At 53.0% G+C, this 20,008-nt stretch overlaps 1 protein-coding gene, 1 long non-coding RNA gene and 1 pseudogene across 2 annotated transcripts; 1 reads left to right on the top strand and 2 right to left on the bottom strand.

Annotated features, from left to right (window-relative positions):
* The first annotated feature begins 2,642 nt into the window (after positions 1 to 2,642).
* LOC137753283 (uncharacterized) lies at positions 2,643 to 3,967 on the top strand. Its single transcript, XR_011071439.1, has 3 exons — positions 2,643 to 2,713; positions 3,245 to 3,313; positions 3,867 to 3,967. It is a non-coding gene; the product is annotated as an uncharacterized lncRNA (long non-coding RNA).
* Positions 3,968 to 8,359: 4,392 nt separating this feature from the next.
* Positions 8,360 to 18,275, bottom strand: PRDM7 (PR/SET domain 7). Its single transcript, XM_068528799.1, has 10 exons — positions 18,207 to 18,275; positions 17,684 to 17,807; positions 17,253 to 17,360; positions 15,366 to 15,415; positions 13,388 to 13,544; positions 12,638 to 12,739; positions 12,151 to 12,422; positions 11,668 to 11,735; positions 10,305 to 10,526; positions 8,360 to 8,624 (listed from the first exon to the last, which is right to left on the bottom strand). The coding sequence occupies exons 1-10, from the start codon at positions 18,273 to 18,275 to the stop codon at positions 8,360 to 8,362; spliced, it is 1,437 nt and encodes a 478-aa protein (XP_068384900.1).
* Positions 16,868 to 17,023, bottom strand: LOC137753690 (large ribosomal subunit protein eL39-like; annotated as a pseudogene).
* Positions 18,276 to 20,008: the final 1,733 nt, after the last annotated feature.

Raw genomic sequence — 20,008 nt, 5'->3', positions numbered from 1 at the left:
CCAGCCTGCAGGCTTCACCGGGAACCTTCCCTGTGCCTCTGGGAGGGCAGTGAGTAGGCATGGGGGTCCAGCCTAACAGGCCCAGTGCCAGCCATGCCGTGCTCGCTGCGTGACCCCCGAGCTGTGACCCTGCTGCCTAACACGTTCCAGCCAGGAGTGGCCACAAACCACACTCGGGGGAACAAAGTGCGCATCTACCTGGGATAGGCTTGTGATCGCAGCCGCAATCCCAGGCACCAGAGGCACCAACACTCCCATCCTCGGCCCGACCTCGCAGTCCAGCTGAGACCAGCGGATGTCTCGTGAACTATGTTCTATGGTGGCCCATGTGTCACTGCTGAGCAGCAGTGTCATGATGCAGGCCAGCGGTCCTCAGCCTGGCGGAACATTAGAACCCGCTGGGACGCACTGACCCACGAATGCTCCCTGTCCCAGGGCGAGGGCAGCCAATCCTGGCCCAGGCGGTGACCCGAACGGGCACACAGGTGCAGAAAGCAGAGTCCACGACACAGACAAGGTGCAGTTGTCCCGGGGCAGGGAAGGGGCCTCATCTCTGGCCAGAGCTCTCCGATGCCCCGGCTTAGGGCTAAGGAGGCTTCGGGCACAGGTGGTGTGGTGGGAACAGACTCGGAGCTGCTTCGGAGACGCGCAGTGCAGGACACACGGGTGAGTGAAGGACAGAGGGAGCTTCCCGTAAAGAAACAGAGTGCAGACGGGCTTGGGGTGGAGGAGAGCCCTGTGAGGGCTGGGAAGCAGGGCCCGGAAACCATGCCTCTCTCCCTCCCGCGCTCTCTTGCATCTCTGCCTTCTTCATCTACTTAACTCCCGCTCTGCAGCCTGACGTCTCTGCCCTTGCGTATCTGCACACTCACTGGCCCTCTGTGCATATCTGCACACTCCTTCTGTCCATTCATTCAAGGGATATTGATTTAGCACCTACCTCTGGCCAGGTCCTATCGCAGGCAGAGCCCGCGCACCGCAACAAAGAGCGGTCCCCGCTCGCTGCAGCTAGAGAAAGGCCGCGCACAGCAACAAAGACCCAATGCAGCCAAAAATAAATAAATAAATAGTAAATAAATGTATTTTAAAAAACTCTAAAATTAAATGTCTTCGCTTTTTAGTCTACGCACTATGCAGATAACAAAACCGCATCAGGTGATGTAAGTGCCAGCTCAAATACTTCACCAAAGTCTTATAATTATTTCCAAATGATTTGTTTACTTTCTCAGAAATCTTCACGTCATCCTTTGACGTGACTGTCACTATAGGAACCCTGTGCACCATTAACCTCAGGGGCTGAGACACTGTTAGGTGGCTGAGGGGAGGGCGGTCTTCCGTAGCCCATCTTTCTGTCCGTCCCGCTGCTCTCGGGTCCCTTCTGTCCTCCCTTTTCCTCTACCGTTGTCAGGGGACTCCTGTCTGGACCCTGGCCACGATGCAGGAGCTGGGGCCGAGCACACAAACCAGAGGGAGAGAAGTGGTGAGGCTGGGCCGAGGGGTTGGGGGCAGTGTGTCCTGGTTGCTAGAACCAAGCCTCTGGTGTCTGGTCCACGGAGAGGACCCGAAATGGCTTTGCACCTCAGGAGGGCGATCCGAACACAGCCTGTGCTGCCTGGTGAGTGGCGTGGAGGCCCAGGAGGAAGCGTTAGTGGCTGCTGGTCGCAGGCCAAGAGGGGACAGAGCACATCCTCTCACGGCTCCCTTTGCTACGAAATGCCCGGTACCTCCTGTGAACCTCAGCGTCCATCCCCAGGTGTCGGTCGGAAACGATGGGTATGTGGCCATGGCAGCGCTGCCCGTGGTGCCTCGTGAGGCCAACAGAAGCTTCCGGAGAAGCAGCTGCTGGGGCGCCGCCGAGTCTGCGAGCAGGCTGGCGCCTGGGGAGGGAGAGCCGGAGGGAGTCCTGCTGGCCCCGGAATCAGGAGCAGTCAGTCAGGTTGCTGCCTTCAGGGGCACGAACTGGGGGCGTGAAGGGAATGGGGCCAGAGCAGCCGCGGGGGAGGGTCTGTGAGCAGGAGGGACACGGCAAGGGTGCGGCCGCCAGCGGGCGACCCCGGACAGCGGGCAACCCTGGACAACAGCAGCCCCACGATCCCAGAAGGGCCCCCGTGCTTTGTGGCCCCTGTCGACCCATCTCCGTGAGATTCTGCCTGTGGGTCCCCCCAGCCCCAGTGCTGTGGAGCAGGGCCTCTGCTGCTTGAAGCCACAGAAACCTGTGCAGTCCTGGAGCTGCCCCTGCTCCTGCCAGGGGGAACCTTCAGGGCAGTAAGAGTTTCTTTGATAGTCGTACTTTAGTTTCCCAGAGTCTTCATATTTTCCCTGATTCTGCTGCCGTGTGTCCCTGAAACCCTCTGTTGTCTCACGGGGTGGGCTTTCTCGGTCACAGACCCCCTCAAAGGCCTCCCGCCGGGTGAACGTGGGCTTGTCACTCGGCTGCACGGTCTCCACGGGGCCCCTTGTCCCACTCTTGCTGTCCCCAAGCTGGGTCTAGAGAAGGCCTGTCCCAGCGAGAACCCACTTTCTGGCTTTATCTCTCGTCCCAACGACCGGGGAGTCTTCCAGCCTTGGAAAGATCACTCAGGGTTTCCTGCTTCAGTGCTCACGGCAGAGAGCTCGCGTCCTCACAGGAAGCACTTCAGCTGGGCACACACGTCCCTGCAGCTGCATGTGACCCGTGACCGCGCTCCCAGGGACGGACCACGAGGGGTGACGGGTGAGCTCCTGCACCACTTGCCTGAAGGCACTTTGCCCCCCGGCCCCTTCCTTCTCCCCACTCGGGGGTGGAGTGTGGGCCTGGCCACGAACTCGCTTTGACTGTGGGTGAGGGCGTCCTGGAGGGAGAGCAGGGAGGGGGACCTGGGTCCCCAGGGAGGCCGCCCAGCGAGGTGAGGCTTCGTCTGGGCCTCGGTTGGGCTCGGAGGGTGTGGCCGAGGGTCTGCTGGACAGGACACCACGTGCAGAGGGCCCTCAGCCTCATACTGATGACAGCAGAGCCTGCGCTGAGAACTTCCTGTACCAACCCGACAGCAGGGGAAGTGGAGGCTCCAGGGCTTCACGGCAACTAAGTGCAGAGCAGGGACTTGACCGAGCTGAGCTGGCGGCTTGGATCCTGCACGCTTAACACTGGAGTGACAGGACCTGCTTGTTCTCTCCGCTCAGCCCTCCTTGCCACCTTCTCCTCCACCCCGCACCCTTATTTTTGCTGCAAGAGTCATGCCTCTCGCTTTATTATGTATCTTTGCAGCTAATACTTGCGGTAGAAAATGTCTACTCCGCCATCAGAAGCCGGCATCTCATGGAATCCTCAGCCTCGGTGAGTCCTGAAGCTCTTCCACGACCGTAGAGCTGGTTCCTAACACCCAGCTCTGCCCACCTCCACCTCTGCAACCCTCATGTGTGGTACCTGCAATATAACAGGTGCTCAAAAAATGTTTCATGAATAACTTCAGAACTCAGTGGTTGTCTGACATATTTAGAAAAGGAGTGGCCGCCCCTATTGCCAGCACCCCTGAAACCCCGCAGGAGACACAAGCTAGTGTGGTCCCTTCTCTCGCCCGGGGGAGCGTCACACCAGCCGCCCTGGCTCCCTGCCTGTAACAAACACACCACAAGGAGGCTCGCTGGCCCCTGGGCCAGTGATGCTGTAAAAACCCGGCCTTGTCCCTGTGAGATTTGGTGTGAAGACAACACAGAAACAGAACCAGCAAAGAAGGATCCTGGTCAGGAGTAAATCCCTCTCCATAGTGACCCTGTGAGACCCAAGCACTCCCTCTGCTAAGCCTGCTCCGACTGTTTGGGAAGGGGCCCTTGTGACTCTCCGGGCAGCAGGTGGGAGGGATAACCCAGTCTCTCTTCTGCCTCCTCAGACCGAGGTGGGCATCGGGGAAACAGCCGCACCTCCGCCGGGGGTCCAGAGAGGGTGTCCCGAAAGGACAGGGCCTAGCCGTCCAGTGAGGCCAGGTCTTGTCCACACCGCACGGACCTGCTGGAGGGTCTTGGGTTTCCTGGCATCCAGCACTCCCACCGCCAACCCCAGCCTGCAGCGTCTTGGGAGCCCCTCGCTGGCAGGCCCCCCGGGGGCAGAAAGCCGCACAGCCGCCGAGAAGGAGGCTAAGCGCGCAGGACAGGTGAGGCCAGCACTGCGTGTCCCATGTCCCCTCTGCTCCCCAGGGAGCACCCCAGCCCCGGGCCGGCCATGGCCTTTGTCCTCTTTGGTAGTGTCTTTGCAGTCAGTAGTCCCAGACACCTTCCTCTGGAGGGGAAGACGCAGTGACCGCGGGAGGGGTGAGGGCGGGGTGTGCTTTAGCCCTAAACCCGGGAAGCTGCAGAACTTCCTTGAGCCCCGAATGCACCACATGGGTAAACCTGCAGCAAACCAGGCCAAGATCTGGACAGATTCTCTCTGGAAACACTTTTCATGTCCAACAGGAGAAGGTCTGTTAAACCCCGGTCTGACCCCGGGACGTGGGGCACGTTGTAACCATGGAAACTGAAGGGAAGGCGTTTGAGAGGCTTCTTCCTCGGTGTCTCCCCTAATGGCCCCTGAAGGTACTGGACCCGGAGGAGAAGCACTCGCTCTTCTCTCCTCACTTCAGGCCAGGCGGTGCCCACCCCTCACAGCCCCTGCTCCTCCGCCCTGCTTCTGAGTTTGGTCACGATGCCAAAGCGGGCTCGTCTTGGTGAGCAAAAACAGAGGCCGGTGACAAGGTAAGATGGGGCCTCAAAAGATTTCGTAGAAGAAAAACATTCATGTGTGTTCCTGTGTGTGTGCACGTGTGTCTGTGTGTGGTGACCAGATGCTGTATTAATTGGTGTTCCCTATACAATTATGGGTGGCTTTTATTTTCTGTATTTTCTAAATTTCTTTTTTTTCTAAACAACTGCATATTACGAGAAAAAAAACAACAAAGCTGTTGACATCAAGCATGAGAGCTTGCAAAATAAGATCTTAAGGTACATATTTCAGAATGTTACAGGAGTTTTCTCTGGGTGATAGATGAACGGCCTTCTACTTTTAAAAACGAACTTAAGAAAACCTCTTTGGTAAGTTTTCAGCGGCCTGAGCTTTGAGGACAGCGTCTGTGGGCGACACCCTCCCCACAGGCAGCTCTGCCTCAGGTACTGGCCGGGCTCGTGGCCGACCAGGCGGAGTCTGGCAGCCGAAGACCAGTTTACCCTCTTGTGCTCCGCGCTCACCTGCTCAGCTAGGGTCCCGGTAGAGCAGCAGGCAGGTGGGGCTGGCACAGCCATGGGGCCACTGCGGTCAGAGCGGCACGTGTGATGGAGGCTGTTGGTGCCCTGTGTGCCCGTCCAGGGCACCCGCAGTGTCAGGTGGAGGCCCGGCAGGTGTCCCGGGGACAGGACAGGCGCCTCAGCCGAGCCCAGCGCGTGTCAGGCGGCGCACATTCCTCCGAGCCCCCCCTTCAGCACGCAGATCGTGGCTGCCAGCAGCTGCCGGTGGTGGGAGGGTGTATAAACCGCCAGCCCCCTTGCTAGAGGTGAGCCGAGACTGGGTGAGAGGCCGGAGTGCCTTTTTGTGCCTGAACTGTGGGGTTGCACACCACCGCCGCCACCACACGGGTCCTCCATCTTCTGTGCAGGCCGTGGATGATGGGGGCCAGGGACTCGGGGCGTCTTGGGGGCTGGCGGCCTCGCCAGGAGTGAGGTTTGTTGCCAGAGGGGAGGGGAGGGGAGGGGGCAGGCCTTGAACTGTTCAGCCTTGCAGGGGATTCTAGGGCCACCTCTGGTGGGAGGTGCAGGTGAGAAGCCCCTGGAAGTTTCTGGGGCCCCTCCCCCACAGTATTTCAGTCGAAGCCCCTCTGCCGGCATCACCCCCAACTCCGTCCCTCCCGTGGCCCCTGCAGAGAGCCGCAGAAGATGGAAAGTTTATGGCGCTTCTCTTCCCATAGGGAAACAAAGACACAGACACACACGTTCCCTTAAAAAAGCATGAAAGAAAGGAGACAATAATAGTGGATGTTTGTTATTGACATCCACATGGTTCACGCAGAGATGCTTCACAAGCCTGCACGGGGAGGGTGCCTAAGGGCCGTTGTTCGTGGTCATGGGGTCTGGGCTCCCCCCTTCGGCCTTCCTGAACCCATCCTGGTGGGAAGAGGACTGGGCCAAGTTAGGGCTCCCTCAGGGGCAGGGAGGTTGTTCAGAGAGGAGAGGATGGGGCCTCCTTTCTGTACCAGAACTCAGTTCTGGGTCTGAGCACAGCGTGGCCTCCTGGAGCTGTCAGTGCCCTCACCTACCCAGCGGGAGAGGCCTCGTGCCACCTTGTCCTCACGTGCAGGCTGTGCACCTGCACTGCTGGCTCCACGGGAGCCCTGAGCTCCCGGGGCCTCAGGGCCGTTAGCCGTGAGCCCGCACTGTGCGGGCCTGCTCTGCTCACAGCGTGCCCCATTCTCCATCAGACTTCTCTTAGAAAAAGTGAGTTGAAGGATAAAATATTCAACAGCGAAGAATTTCAAGGTGGCGACACCGTTGCACTGAAGCACACAGGCCCAGGTACACAGCAAGTGCGTTAGAGAAGCTGCGGTGTGGGCTTCGAGGACACTGCGTGCAGGGGGGCAGGAGAGGTTCTGAGACTCACGGGTGGTCCGGTTCCTGCAGACGCGGCTCCAGACTCTGTTCTCAGCAGGTGTGGGCGAGGGCCGCCTTTCCCAGGTGACTGTGTGTGGAGGGGCTCCGGGCCTGCCCAGGCTCAGTGGGAAGGGCAGCGGTGGGAAGGGAGGTTGCCCAAACTTAGCATCCTGACCTCTCACCTCCTCGTCAGGGCAGCTGAGTCTGCAGGTGCAGCAGCTGTGTCTGACCAGTGCCTGAGTGGCCCCTTCTTTGTCCAGCTCTAAAGACCTGGAAGACGTGGGCAGGGAGAGAATAACAAAGGGCGGGGCTTGCACTCTCAGCCAGCCTCTGTGCCAGATTCTGCCCGTGCTTATCCATCAAACCAAAAGGCTGGCGCTCCCATCCCATTTTATAGATTAGAAAAGAGGCACAGAGAGGTTGAGCACTTGCCCTAGGTCACACAGCTGGTGAGGGCAGAGCTGAGAATTGACCCACTATGGCTGGATCTGGAGTCCACATGCTGTGCTGACCCTGAGGGGACAGCAAAGAGAGAGCGAGGGAGACCAGATACCCCAGATTGAGCCAGGCACACAGGCATGCACACACACATGCACGAGGCCTTCACCTTTGAGGCTTCAGAAGTCAGAGGAAACCAGAGAGGAACGAGGAGAGGCCAAGAGAGGATGCCCTTCCAGGGGTTCAGTTCCTATGGAGACCGGGGCTGCGAGTGTGAGTTCTCTGTGGCCCTCTTGGACCCCACTGCTTTCAGTGATAAGGGGGGAATGAGGTACACAGTCTGGGCTTCAGATTTGTATGGAGACAAAATTTATTAAAACAGGAGTCCAAAAAACCATGAAGGGGATTGGTATGAACATCTCCAGGGCAATTAAGAAACCCTCTGCTGTTTATCTACCTTCTCTCTTATCGTGAAAGCGGAGGGTCTATTTAACCCGTTATTTCTGTGCTCATCACACTCTTAGGGAATGTAAGGGGTCATAGACTTCCTTTGAAGCTCCCTCAGAGCTGAGGTATGTGGTGGCTACATTTATCCTCCCGTGGCTAAGATGTGGTTTTTTGGTAATGACTCCCTCACCCTCCCTGCAAACGTAGGGCTTCTCCCCTGTGTGTGTCCTCTGGTGTCTGATGAGACCTGACTTAAGCCTGAAGTCTCGCCCACACTCCCCGCAAACGTAGGGCTTCTCCCCTGTGTGTGTCCTCTGGTGTCTGATGAGATTTGACTTAAGACTGAAGTCTCGCCCACACTCCCCGCAAACGTAGGGCTTCTCCCCTGTGTGTGTCCTCTGGTGTCTGATGAGAACTGACTTAAGACTGAAGTCTCGCCCACACTCCCCGCAAACGTAGGGCTTCTCCCCTGTGTGTGTCCTCTGGTGTCTGATGAGAACTGACTTAAGACTGAAGTCTCGTCCACACTCCCCGCAAACGTAGGGCTTCTCCCCTGTGTGTGTCCTCTGGTGTCTGATGAGATCTGACTTAAGCCTGAAGTCTCGCCCACACTCCCCGCAAACGTAGGGCTTCTCCCCTGTGTGTGTCCTCTGGTGCTTGATGAGACTAGACCTATCCTTGGAGCCTTGCCCACAGCCTCTGTACTTGACTTTTACAATTCTTGATACTCCTGCCCCCATGAGTAATTTGCCTGTGTCCTCTGGATTCACTTTCTGGCCTGTGCTGGGCCCTTCCTCCATCATTCTCTCATGTACCCTAGAACTCCCCATTTGTCCTTTGGGAGAGTAGGAAAAGGCCCTTGAAATCCTCCTTAGCCTTATCCTTTTCAGCAAAGGTTTGGACCTTTCCTTGACCTCTTGACCTTCAGGTTTGTCACTCCAGCTGTGTGGATCAGAATATTGCTGCTGCCGATTTTGATAGCCTGGGCAGGGATCCTCTGGTTGGACGCGGTCTCTTGCAGGTGTTCTCGGGAGGACCTGAGATGGGTGACTGCGTTGCACGTGTTGGCTGAGGAATTTCTGACTGGAGAAGGCCAGAGAGCAGGAGCCACATGGATGGATCTTGGGCTCTGGGTCTGCTGAAAGAGGAAGCTTTTGGTCAGGTAGATGGTTTGTCTCCGGTAAGGCCTGAACCACTAATCATCTCAGTGTTGACAGCGCAAGCTCTGTCTCCCAGCAAGTGTGCCTTTACAGTCTACTTTTCCATTCCATTTTTACTCACTCCGTCTTCTTCAGAAATCCAGAAAGCCTGTATCAAGGGCCTTTTCTACCTATGGCCCTGACTAGGGACCTTCAAGTAGCATCAGAGGCAGCGTCACTCCTTATAGGAGGTGGAACTGCAGTGACCTTTGCCCACATACGAGTATCTGAAAAGTCCTATCACTTTGTGACAGAGGGGCCACAGGTATTTTATCCTGTTGGGAGAGAACACTCTTGATGACGGGTGGAATTGCCCCGAGTGACTTCCTACAAGGGGAAGGGATTTATTAAGTTAGGGGCACTCATCCTGGAGATCTCCAGGTGTGGAAGGCGGGGTAGGGTAGTGGTTAGAGCACCTGTGAGTAAAGCTGGATTTGAGGCTCCTCATTCACAGAGACATATTAGTTGAGCAGCCATTGTGTCTGAATCTCTGTGAGGAGGTGGGATTCAGATTGGACAAGACCAAGTGGTCCAGGTCCCACTGACTAAAGGACTCTGGCTCCTGATGCCCCCAATAGGTCATGAATTGCTTCTCGCTCAGTTTTCCATAAAGCGGAAAATGAGAATACATCCTTCCTCAGAAAGCCTCACGAATATTCACACCTCATTGATTTCAGTCAGGCTTAGTCCGTTTAAAATGCAGTAGGAAGTCCTGTTTAAAAATACACCCCAACTCCTGCCCTTCTTCAGGCAGGACTGCCCTTCAGTCCACTCTCCCCTCTGCCCTGGTGATGAACTGACCGCTGAGCGGATTCCCCACTGCTATCTCTTTCCAAAAAACGAGCCAAAGCATCATCTTAGAGCAGAGAACATGCCCCTCGCAGCTGAGAACCGCACGGTGGTTTCACGTCACCCGGGAGGACCCCCGTGTCTGTGCGTGGAGCACAGGCCCTGAGGCCTCCGTGTTCTGTCCAGCCTCCTGCCTCTCCCTCTGTGCTTCCTTCTTTGACCACCTGCATGGCCTCTCTTTCCTGCCCTGGTGCTGCGGCACTGGCCGCTCCCCTGCCTGGAACACTTTGCCCACAAATGCTGTCTCTGGAGAGCGCCACACCCCACCCCTCCGCTCACATTGATCCAAGGCACTTTTTCTGGGCTACTTTTCCTCAAAGCACTAATTGCTGTCTGGTATGAGGCACATGCTGCTCTAGGGCAGTGATTCTGACCGACCTGTTCAATCTCTATTTCCAGTTCGTGGAGCCCTGTCTGGCACAGTGTATGAACTCGTGTGACAGCAAACCGAAATGGTGACTGAATGCAAATCAACGTGTGCACATATCATCTAGAAATATGGAGGAGATTAAGAAGAAACAGCTAAAGGTGAGAGAGCTGGTAGGTGCTTGAAAACTTGTTTTTTTCCTCTAAGCCTTTCAGCCCTAAATGACGTTATATATTTTTTGCATGAAGGATTAAAAAAATCAGAAGAAAAAATTTTTAATATAAAAAATTTTCCTAAGAGTCAAAGGCTTATGAATCAATTTCTGAAGCATCTTAATTGAAATTTTACTGACTCCAGACTGGAGTTTACTCCATTCAAGAGCCGGACCATGAAAGCTCCCCAGGAGCGCTTCTTGCTTTGTGTTGGAGGAGAAGCGGTGCCCACCTCTGCCCGCCGCGAGCTCGCCCTTCCACCTGCTGCCCCACTTGATGCCGAGCTCCTGGCTGTACTCCTCCCCGTACCAGACCAGCAGTTCGCAGCCCGGCCTGACCACCTGGCAGGTTCGGTAGAAGATCTGCCTGTGATACTGGAAGGCCACCAGGTTCTGCTCCTCGTCATCCCGGGCACAGTTCACATACCTGGGGTTGGGGCCGGGAAAGGGAAAGAAGGCACAGGCGATGAGTTCCCTCCGTCTGTCAGACCCAAGCCAACTCCTGGCCTCCGCGCTCTGGCGCTGCCCCCAGCTCCCACTGCGCCTCCTCGGCAACCTTCTGTTCACACCTGCGACCTTGTCCTGTGAATCCCTATCTCCAGGTGCTGTTTCCAGCGCGCATCCAGGCCGGATTGCTTTTCTCTCCTTACCTAATTAGCTGTTTTCCAAAGCCCAGTTCCAGACTTGTCTCCACCTGGATTGGCCATAAAACTGGTGACCTCTGGCTTCTCTAAACTCTCAATGAAGTTCTGTTTTTATTCCACAGAACTTGGTGCTTCTAGTTTAGCACACATCCCTCAGCACTCAGCCCCAGCCTACGTTCTCTCGAGAGGCCTGTCTCCAGTCTCCCCACGTGTATCCAGGGCCCCCCATTCACTTGCCTCCCCCAGGTTCCTGTAGAAACTTGGAGAGCTCTCTGACTTAGCTCGAAACACAGAACAATAGTAGTTTATTCACTTTCTGCCTCCCCTGATGAAAGGAGGGGACCTTAGAGAAAGGGGCGGCTCACAACCATCCTGCAGTCCGTTTGTTCCCCGGCTTCAGAACCCAGTTCTCACTGGAACCAAGGCTGGGAAGGTGGCCGCCCTCACAGACTAAAGGTCCCTCATGTTAGGTTATGCTGGTGCTGTGCACTTCTTGAAAAATAGGAAAATTATGATTAAATATTCCTAAAATCAATTGCTTAATGTCTGTCTGCAGTGTGTCCTCCGTAAGGACATGGGTTATGTGATCTGTTTAAGTAATGGACTCCGTTTTCTAAACTGGAGCATAATAGTAAGTGCTTGATAAGTGTTAATTAGGTGAATAAGTGTCCCTGGTGAGTCTAGACTCCTCAAGTTGTTTTCAAGTACCCCAATTTTCTTGAGCACAGAGACGTATTTTGAGGACGTATACTATATTTTTATTTCCTTTTTTCTGACGTCTCTTGAAGTGAAAGAGCACTGTATGGAAAAAAAGAGGGACAGAAGATGTAAAAACCATTGAGAGGGGCAGTTTGAGAAGGAAAGGGACATGGGCTTGAGAGAGATGAGTGTCCTCTCTGGAACCTGGAAACCTACTGGACTTACCTCATCCAGTTGGCCCAGGACTTGTCCTTTCCATCCACGTACTCGTAGCAGTTTCTCCCTTTGGTGATCTGAGTGTCAGAAAAAGAAGTTAAAGGCTTTTTTTCTTTTCTTTTTGGTGGGAGGTAATAGAAGAATTATTTCACTCTGCTATCATCAATGCTCTTCAGCCTGCATGGATGCAGCTGCCGGTCGTGACCACACAACAAGCTCCTTCATCACCATCCTCATGTCTGAGTCTATTTGTCCCCTCAGGTCAAGGGCCCCGCACGGGAGGAGCCACTTCTCTGTGCCGGTACCACCGTGCTCCCACCCGTCCTCTGATCTTTAAACAGAAGTTCCGTGTTCATGCAAAGTGCACTCAGTACACAGAGCTAACCGTGTTGTCCCCATCCACGTCCTAGCATGTTGAAGGTGAGGCCCCCCCCCCCCATCCACAGAAGGGATGTGGAGGCCAGAGGACAGGGGAAGAGGTGGGTTTCTCACCAGCCAGGAGTACCCGCTGTTGGCGGCCTCTTCATCTTCTGTGATCTGGCCCTCATAGGGGCCAAAGTGCAGACCCAACGGCAGATCGGATGCCTCGTTCCATACGCCAAGCCCAGCCTCAGGGATGCCTGATGGTCTGATACTTAATCCAGGGGGCAGAGTGAGGGCTGAGCGGTTGGGATGCCCCTTCTCCACTGCACTGTCCTTTACAAATGTAGGGGCCCCGTGAGCAGCACAGCTGTCAATGAAGAAGTTCTGACACTTCTCACAATCTGGAGGCGAGAGCAACAGGGATTAGGGAAGATACAGTGCGTGTTCCTGGTCGTAAAGACCTTCAGAAAGAACCGGGGCGCTCATGTCATTTGGCCTCAATCCTGTACCCCAAGTCACTAGACAAAGGGGATGATTTGGGGACCAAATGCTAAGGTGAGATTATTGTAGCAAGACATAACAGCCTTCTCTGTAATGGGCCAGTGGGGTCACTCACAGAGGTAGTCGTCGTCCTGGGGCTCGCTGACCTCTTGGTACACATGGCCCTTTCTTTCTCGTAGGCTATACATCTTCACTTCAATCTGCTTTGTTCTGCGTTCTAAGTTGGAGAAGAGTAGGTAACTCTAGGTAACAAGGTTGGTGGGGTCTGGAGTGTTGGTCCCTGTTTTATCAGAAAGTGTGAAATCCCCTCCCATCAAATTATCACCTGTCCTTCTGTATACTTTGTTTTTTCCCCCTTTAACTACTGGTTCAGAGAGACCGAGGCTCCACACTGACTACAGATGCCCAGTTCAATGTTAGCTTCCTGTTCTTCCCGTTATTAGGTTTAACTTCCCAACCTTTCTACTTAGAAAATGGTTCATTGACACATTTACTCATTCAGAAAATATTTGTTAAGGCACATTACATGTTAGGCATTGAGCAGAGGCCTTAACTAAGAAAGCACGGTCCCTGTTATCACAGATGGATTTTTGAACAACGTGTATGTGTCAGTACTTTTATATTTAATTTAATGCTTTCAAACACTATACGAGTTATGTATCCTTATATTCACTTTAGAGATTAGCAATCAGGACCTCAGAAAATGTGTAAGATTTTCCCAAGGCCTCAGTGCTAACTTCACGTCTCAGATCAGTCCAGCCTAAACCCACGCCTACCCCAAGTCCACCCCACACACCTAGGCCATACTAATCAGCCTTTCTAGAGGAATTAGAGGGACTAAAGCCCCCAAGGTATTTTCTCTTACCCAGCTTTTGTCTAGCGTGCCGTGCAGAGGTGCTTGCTGCTCCGGGAGGGGGCGCCGGGCGCTGGGCCTGCGCAGGGCCCCTTGCCTTCTGCGGTTGCGCTGCTCCTGGCAATTTCTTCAAACTAGATTCACTACTTAATGGCACCGGGGGCACTCCCTTCAACGGGAGAGTCACATAGTAAAAGACAACATGCATTTCTTTAGTTCTTTAGGGCTTATGAAGTGTTCTCACATGCATGACTTTAGTCAGTACTTCAACAACCCTTGGAAATACCCGGGGCGGGTGGAGTCTGAACGCTAGAGCGTAAATAAAGGGCCTAAGCGGGTAGTGAATCAAGACTAGAACCCATATCTTAAGGTTCCTTCCCTTCAACTTTCTCTCAAATTCCTCCGTAAAAGTGAGAGCGAGGCAGGGAGAATAATTGGGAAGAATCAACAAAGTCTGGGAAAGAAGCGGTGGGTAAGGGCTTATAGAAAAAAAGAGGGGGTCTTCTATTAATTAGTGGACCTCTGATGGACGAGGAAATGTGGAAAAGTACAGAGGGGACAAAACACTTCTGGAAAATGAGGTGACAGAGCAGTGAGATTGGGAAGAGAACAAAGAAATGGTATGGCAGAAACATATCTAGACAATAAAGAAAACGATGCTGAAAGTTGCAGGTTGCCATATCCCAGAGAGAATGTTTGGAATTAGAGTAGCTGGTTCCCATCGATTCTGCTTGAATAAGGCTGTACGACTAGCTAGTTCTCCTCAGTTTCCTGATCCATAAATTGGTATACATGCTAATTCTTAACTTTACAGTGGACATGAAATTTAATAACGTTCACCAAATTGTTTTGTGAGCTATTGATATTTAACACAGTGTGAATGTGAGAGTCCAGCCCTGCTATCAATTTACCCCCTCAACTGTCTCCCTATTTGAAATCTAGCTCACAGATACTATCTTCAGCACTCCTTGACCCTCTTACTTCTAGGTGAATGTTTAAATGTGGAGTCACTCATTCAGAAAACACGCAGGGGGCCCTCAGGGGCCTTGAGCTGGGCCTGGGACTTCTGAGAAGAAACGGGTATGGACCAGTCTCTCAAAGCTTGCAACGCAGGGGCAGGCTAAACAAATGATTCCAAACATGAGAGTTGCCTAATTAGAGCTCAGAGGAAGGAGCTGTTACTTCCTCCTGCAAGAATGAGCATTTGAAATCAGTTCCAGAGGGATGAGTTTCTGTTGAAACGTGGGTAACCTCTATGAAGTCCTTAAGTTATTTTCTTATTTGTTGTTTTCAATTATCAAACTTGAAGCTAGTCAGGGCTGGGAGATGCTTCCTCTTATTAGAGTAGGAGGCTCTGAGGTTGGGGCATCCATCTCCTTCTTTGTCTCGGACAATCCACTCTACAAATTGCCTACACATCTGTCAGCTTCCCTTAGTCAGATGGTCTTAGCATGTCACTCACTTTGGCGTAGCAGAAAAGAACTGAAGTTGAAATCATCCATCAGATGAATGATATAAAGATGTATGAATAAGACAGTGTAAACTTTATAAAACTATGGAAGTTCTACTCAACTTGTAAGTGTTTTAGAGAAGGAGCTTTGGATGAGATTGCACTACCAGTGATACTGTGATCTCAGGCATATAATCATACATTTCTTTACCTCAGTTTCTTGATCTATTCAATATAAATGGTGATAGTTACACTACCTATAGGTACTATAGGATTGTTTTAAGGTTTAAAGTGAGTTTAATTCATGTAAAATGCTTAAAATAGAGTCTGAAATATTATGAAAATAATGTGAAAATAGAACGACCTACTATTGTTGCTAGTCTTATTAACTATAAAAGTGACAATGATATCAGACATTGTGCTAAAGAATCATGAAAGGAAGCAGCCGTGTCTAGGATACTCTGTGTGTTCTCCTATTCTTACCTGTGATTGGATCCATGAGGAAGATTTCCTTGTCAACAGGATTTGGGAAATACTTACCTTCTGGTGTTTACTGTGCTCCACTCTGAAGGCCACCCAAGAAGGTTTAACTAAAAGATGATGAGAAATCAGTGTTTTCGGTTGGTAAATGTTTCCAAACTCTGGGCATCTGAATTAAGGACACAGAATTCTGAACCAGAGAGGGACAAGTACAAGGATTACCAAAGGGGGAATGGAAAATGATTTCTGTATCATCAACGCCTGTGCTTCCGCTGGGAGCATCACATAGTTTTCTTAAAATTAAAAAAAAAATAGACAAAACCTCATCTGTGCTTCATCCTATGTTCATAAAGTATCAAATAAATTTACTTCATGACAAAAATACTCAACAAAGTAGGAATAGAAGGAAATTACCTCAATATAATAAAGGTCACATATGAAGAGTCCACCTCTAACATCATACTCATTGGTGGAAAAAGTGATCTCTTCTAAGATCAAGAAAAAAGGCAAGGATGCCCACTCTCGCCACTTCTATTCAACATAGTACTAGAAGTCCTAGCCAGGGTATTAGATAAGAAAAGGAATCAAAAGGCTTCCAATTTGGAAAGAAAGAAGTAAAATTAGGTTTGTTCACAGATGACATGATTTTATGTGTAGAAAATCTTTAAAATTCCACAGAAAACACTGTTAGAACTAATAAAAGAATTTAGCAAAGTTGCAGGATACAAAATCAACACTCAAAAATCTTTCTATGCACTCGGGACTTCCCTGGTGGCGCAGTGGTTAAGAATCCACCTGCCAACGCAGGGGACACGGGTTCGAGCCCTGGTCCGGGAAGACCCCACATGCTGCAGAGCAACTAAGCCCGTGCGCCACAACTACTGAGCCTGCGTGCCGCAACTACTGAGCCCGCGTGCCGCAACTACCGAAGCCCGCGCACCTAGAGCCCGTGTTCCACAACAAGAGAAGCCACTGCAACGAGAAGCCCACGCACTGCAAAGAAGAGTAGCCCCCGCTTGCCGCAATTAGAGAAACCCCGCGCGCAGCAATGAAGACCCAACGCAGCCAAAAAAAAAAAAAAAAAAAAGAGAGAGAAAACTATTGAGAATTATACTGGAAAACCCATACATCCACCTCCATTCAGTCTTATGTCACCATTCTGCCACAACCACTGCAGGTCTTTTAATTTCTATTTCAAAATTCAGAAACAAAAACAAACAAAAAACTAACCAAGACACAGTGAAGCCACCTGCCAGCCCTTACTCCTCTGGTGATGAATTTGGTACTTCTTATTCACATTCAAATTTTTATACATTTATGGCCTTTTAATGTACCTATAAACAATATATATATATATATATATTTTCCAACAAAAGGTCTCATATTTATTACTGAGCCAAAGCACTAATGCAGAAACACTGACACAAGGAGAAAAATCATTTTTTTCCAATAAAACAAATGGATGCGTTTGTCCAGATAGTAGTGATGTTTTCAGAGTGATATGGTAAGAGGCAAGTGACCTTCCACAGCATAAATACGTGTGCCACCTCATGTGTGGCTCCTTATAGACCCAGCTTGGCTCTTCTCCAGTGTCTTCTCTTGGAGTTGTACCTGGTTTTATTACCAGTTTTCATTTGAGTCCACTGGGGAATGGGGCGATTCTACTTTTGTTTCTTGCCCAGGAATCGCTCGATCGTGAAAGTCTTGTGAGAAGACATGGTGAGGAGCAGAGTCAACCGCACATTGGATGGCAGAGAAGGGGAGGCTAATTATTTTACATATTTAAAAACTTTATATGGATAGTCTCTTACTGTATAATATTCCGTTTTGCATCTCGCTTGTTTGGTGAACAATTATGGGGGTTTTTTGCTAATGCCTGAGATGCAGCTGAGACCTAAACCCAGGTTGGTTTCAGGAAGACACCTCTAAATCTTCCTGGCCCCTCACCTTGCTGCCTTGGAGTCCATTCTTCGTCAGAATCCTCAGGGTCATCCACCTGGGGTTTGGTGGCCTGCCTGCGGTGACACATGAAAGCTGGCCGAGGGGCTCTGAGACCTGGAAAGAAGCAAAATCTTCGTTCCAAAAGGGAAGAGCTGGAAGGAGGAATAAAGCCCAGAGGCAACGGAAAGCGCCACAAAGTCAGTGTGACTTGGTAGGATGGGCTGGGAGAGTCTAGAACGAGGCGAGAGGCGAGCTCTGCGTTGCCAGGGCCAGGCCCACACCGAATACGAAAGAACACACGTTTCCTGCAGGTTCGTCTCCACACAGAAGGGAACTGTGAGCCGACGAGGCCACCTGAGAGAGAGCCGAGCTCACACGGAGACCGAAGACCTGCTCCACGCCTCCCAGGCTCCCAGGCAGCCAGCATTTCCCGTTACCTATAGCAATCAGGGCTTCATAGTTCTTTTTCACATTCCTGTATCGGACTTTTTCCCATTCTCCCATCTGTGTCCATTCGTCCTTGGAGAAGTATATGGAAATGTCTCTGAAAGCATCTTTGGCCTAGAGAAAATAACAGCCTTCCTCAGTGACTCACTCATCTCAGTCGAACTTAGAGCTGGGCCGCCCCCGCCGCCTTGGGCAGGCTGTAGCCTGATGCCGCTGGCGGCCTCTGTGAGACAAGGATGAAGGCGCTCCTTCCTGACTGTGTCCTGCTTCACTGAGCAAACGCTGAGCATTTTCCTCGCTCTCCCTGGACACAGAGCGGTGGACGACGCTCGTGTCCTGTGTGCCCCCCCCCCCCGCCATCTTAGCCAGCACCAGGCACCCCCATCCTGTGTCCCTTCACAGAGGAGGCCACCCAGCGGCGCAGGCCCGGGGTCTGTGGCCCTGCAGGGTCCAGCTCCGCGAGCCTCCCGTAGAGCCGGCTTGGCGCCCGGCTTTGCCTCCTGCAGCCCTCACCGTGGGCGTCCGCTCTGCTCTCCCAGCGTCGCCCTCAGCGCGCTCCTCCGGCCGCCTGTCGGTGCTCATGGGCCCGGCACCGCCTCAGGGCCGAGGCGCCTGTGGGAGGGGAAGGCGCTGAGGTCGCTGCCCAGAGCCAGGTCTGCGTCCCCCGGGTGGGCTGTGCCGAGCAGGAAGGTGCGAGGAGCCCCGCAAGGGTTAGAGGATGCGGAGGGTACTGATGGCGTGCATGCAGCCTCACCGGCCACGGCAGCGCCGCCTAACGCGAACCAGGCTCGGCTTCCTCAGTCCCCCTGCAGCCCGGCGCCCCTGAGGAAAGGCACTGGCAGGCCGTGTCTGCGGGCGTCTGAGGGAGCCCCGAGGAGCCCGGGAGCCCCGGATGCGGCGCTGGGGGCAGGGCGACGACCAGGGCTCGGTTCCAGCGACGGACGGGGACGGTTTCGCCAGGAGGGGTTTCGGGGCTCTCCACCTGGGGGCTCCGGAAAAATCTGGGCGTAACGTGCGCTCTATGCCTAAGGGACAGATCGCTCAGCCTGAGGAGATCTGGGCCACTCCGGCTGAGGGAACTGGGGTTCCTCAGGCCCGAGGGGATTCGGGGTCCCTTAGGCTGATGGTATTTGGCGTCTCTGGGCTGAAGGGATGTAGAAGGCGCAGGCTGAGAGAACTTGGGACCTGTGAGCCTGAGGAAATCGGGGGTCTCTCGTGAAGGGGCTTTAGGTTCTCCCACACTGAGCGTAGCTGGGGTCTTTGAGGAGGAAGGGGTTAAGAGTTCCCGGGCCGAGGGTACTCCGCGTCTCTGAGGTTAGGGAAATTTGGTCTCTCTGCGGGTGCTCTTTTTAGGGCGCCTAACCTCTAGGGGTTACTCCAGGTATTTGGGGGGTCTAAGCATTAGGGGATTTGGTGTTTCTGTGCGTGAAGGGACTTTGGGTCCCCGAAGCTGAGGAGATGTGAGGTCCCTCAGGTTAGGACCCGGGGTCCCTCCAAGCTCACGGGACTTGGAGCCCCTCAGGGTGAGGGGAGCTGGGGCCTCCCAGCCTGGAATCTGGAGGCCTCGGGCTGAGGGTTTATAAGGGTTTCGCAGGGCGTGTTCCCGCCAGTCTCCCCGCTGTCCCCTCGCGTGGCCCACCCCGGCCCGGCGCGCGCTCCGGCTCCCGCGGCTTCGCGTCCTCCTGAGCTGAGGCGAAGCGAAGGGCGCGGAGCCGGCTCGTAAAGCCCCGTCAGGCACAAGCCACCAATCGGCGCTGCGACCGAAGCGGTCCCGCCAATAGGCGGCCGGGAGGGTGCGGAGCGCGCACAAGGTCCCGCCCCGCCGCTCGGGGATTGGCTGCTCTGGGTCCCGCGCGTGTCTAAAAAGAAGCCTCCAGCGCGCAGGAGCAGCTTAGCGGTTTTCATTGCTTGCTTTTTCCGCCCGCCGTCAGGCACCCCGTCTTAATCCTGGAGCCTCAAGCGGGCGGTGGGTCTTTAGGGTGGACGTGGCCATCCAGTGCCCTGAACGAGAGTCTTTGCTGCACCGGACGGTAGTCGTGCTCCCGAACTTTCTCCTAGGCCCACGTGTTCCCTTCCTTGTAAAATCCAGTTTTGGCAAGAACTGTATGTGATGAGTATTGCTTTATTCAGGGGAAAACTAGGTAATTAACTAAAATCTGATGAGACACAAAATAAACAACATACGGTCAAAGATTTAAACGCAACAAATGGAATAATAAGTATATTAGAAAAAACACTGGGAGAATTTTAAATCTCAAAGTAGAAGTGGCATTTAGGAGTAATCTGTATGTTTAAGCAATGTAGGTCTAAAAAGG

Source organism: Eschrichtius robustus, chromosome 19, assembly GCF_028021215.1.
Source record: "Eschrichtius robustus isolate mEscRob2 chromosome 19, mEscRob2.pri, whole genome shotgun sequence".
Lineage (NCBI taxonomy): Eukaryota > Metazoa > Chordata > Mammalia > Artiodactyla > Eschrichtiidae > Eschrichtius > Eschrichtius robustus.
Note: the sequence above shows the minus strand (reverse complement) of the source record. Positions and strands in the feature narration are given on the sequence as shown.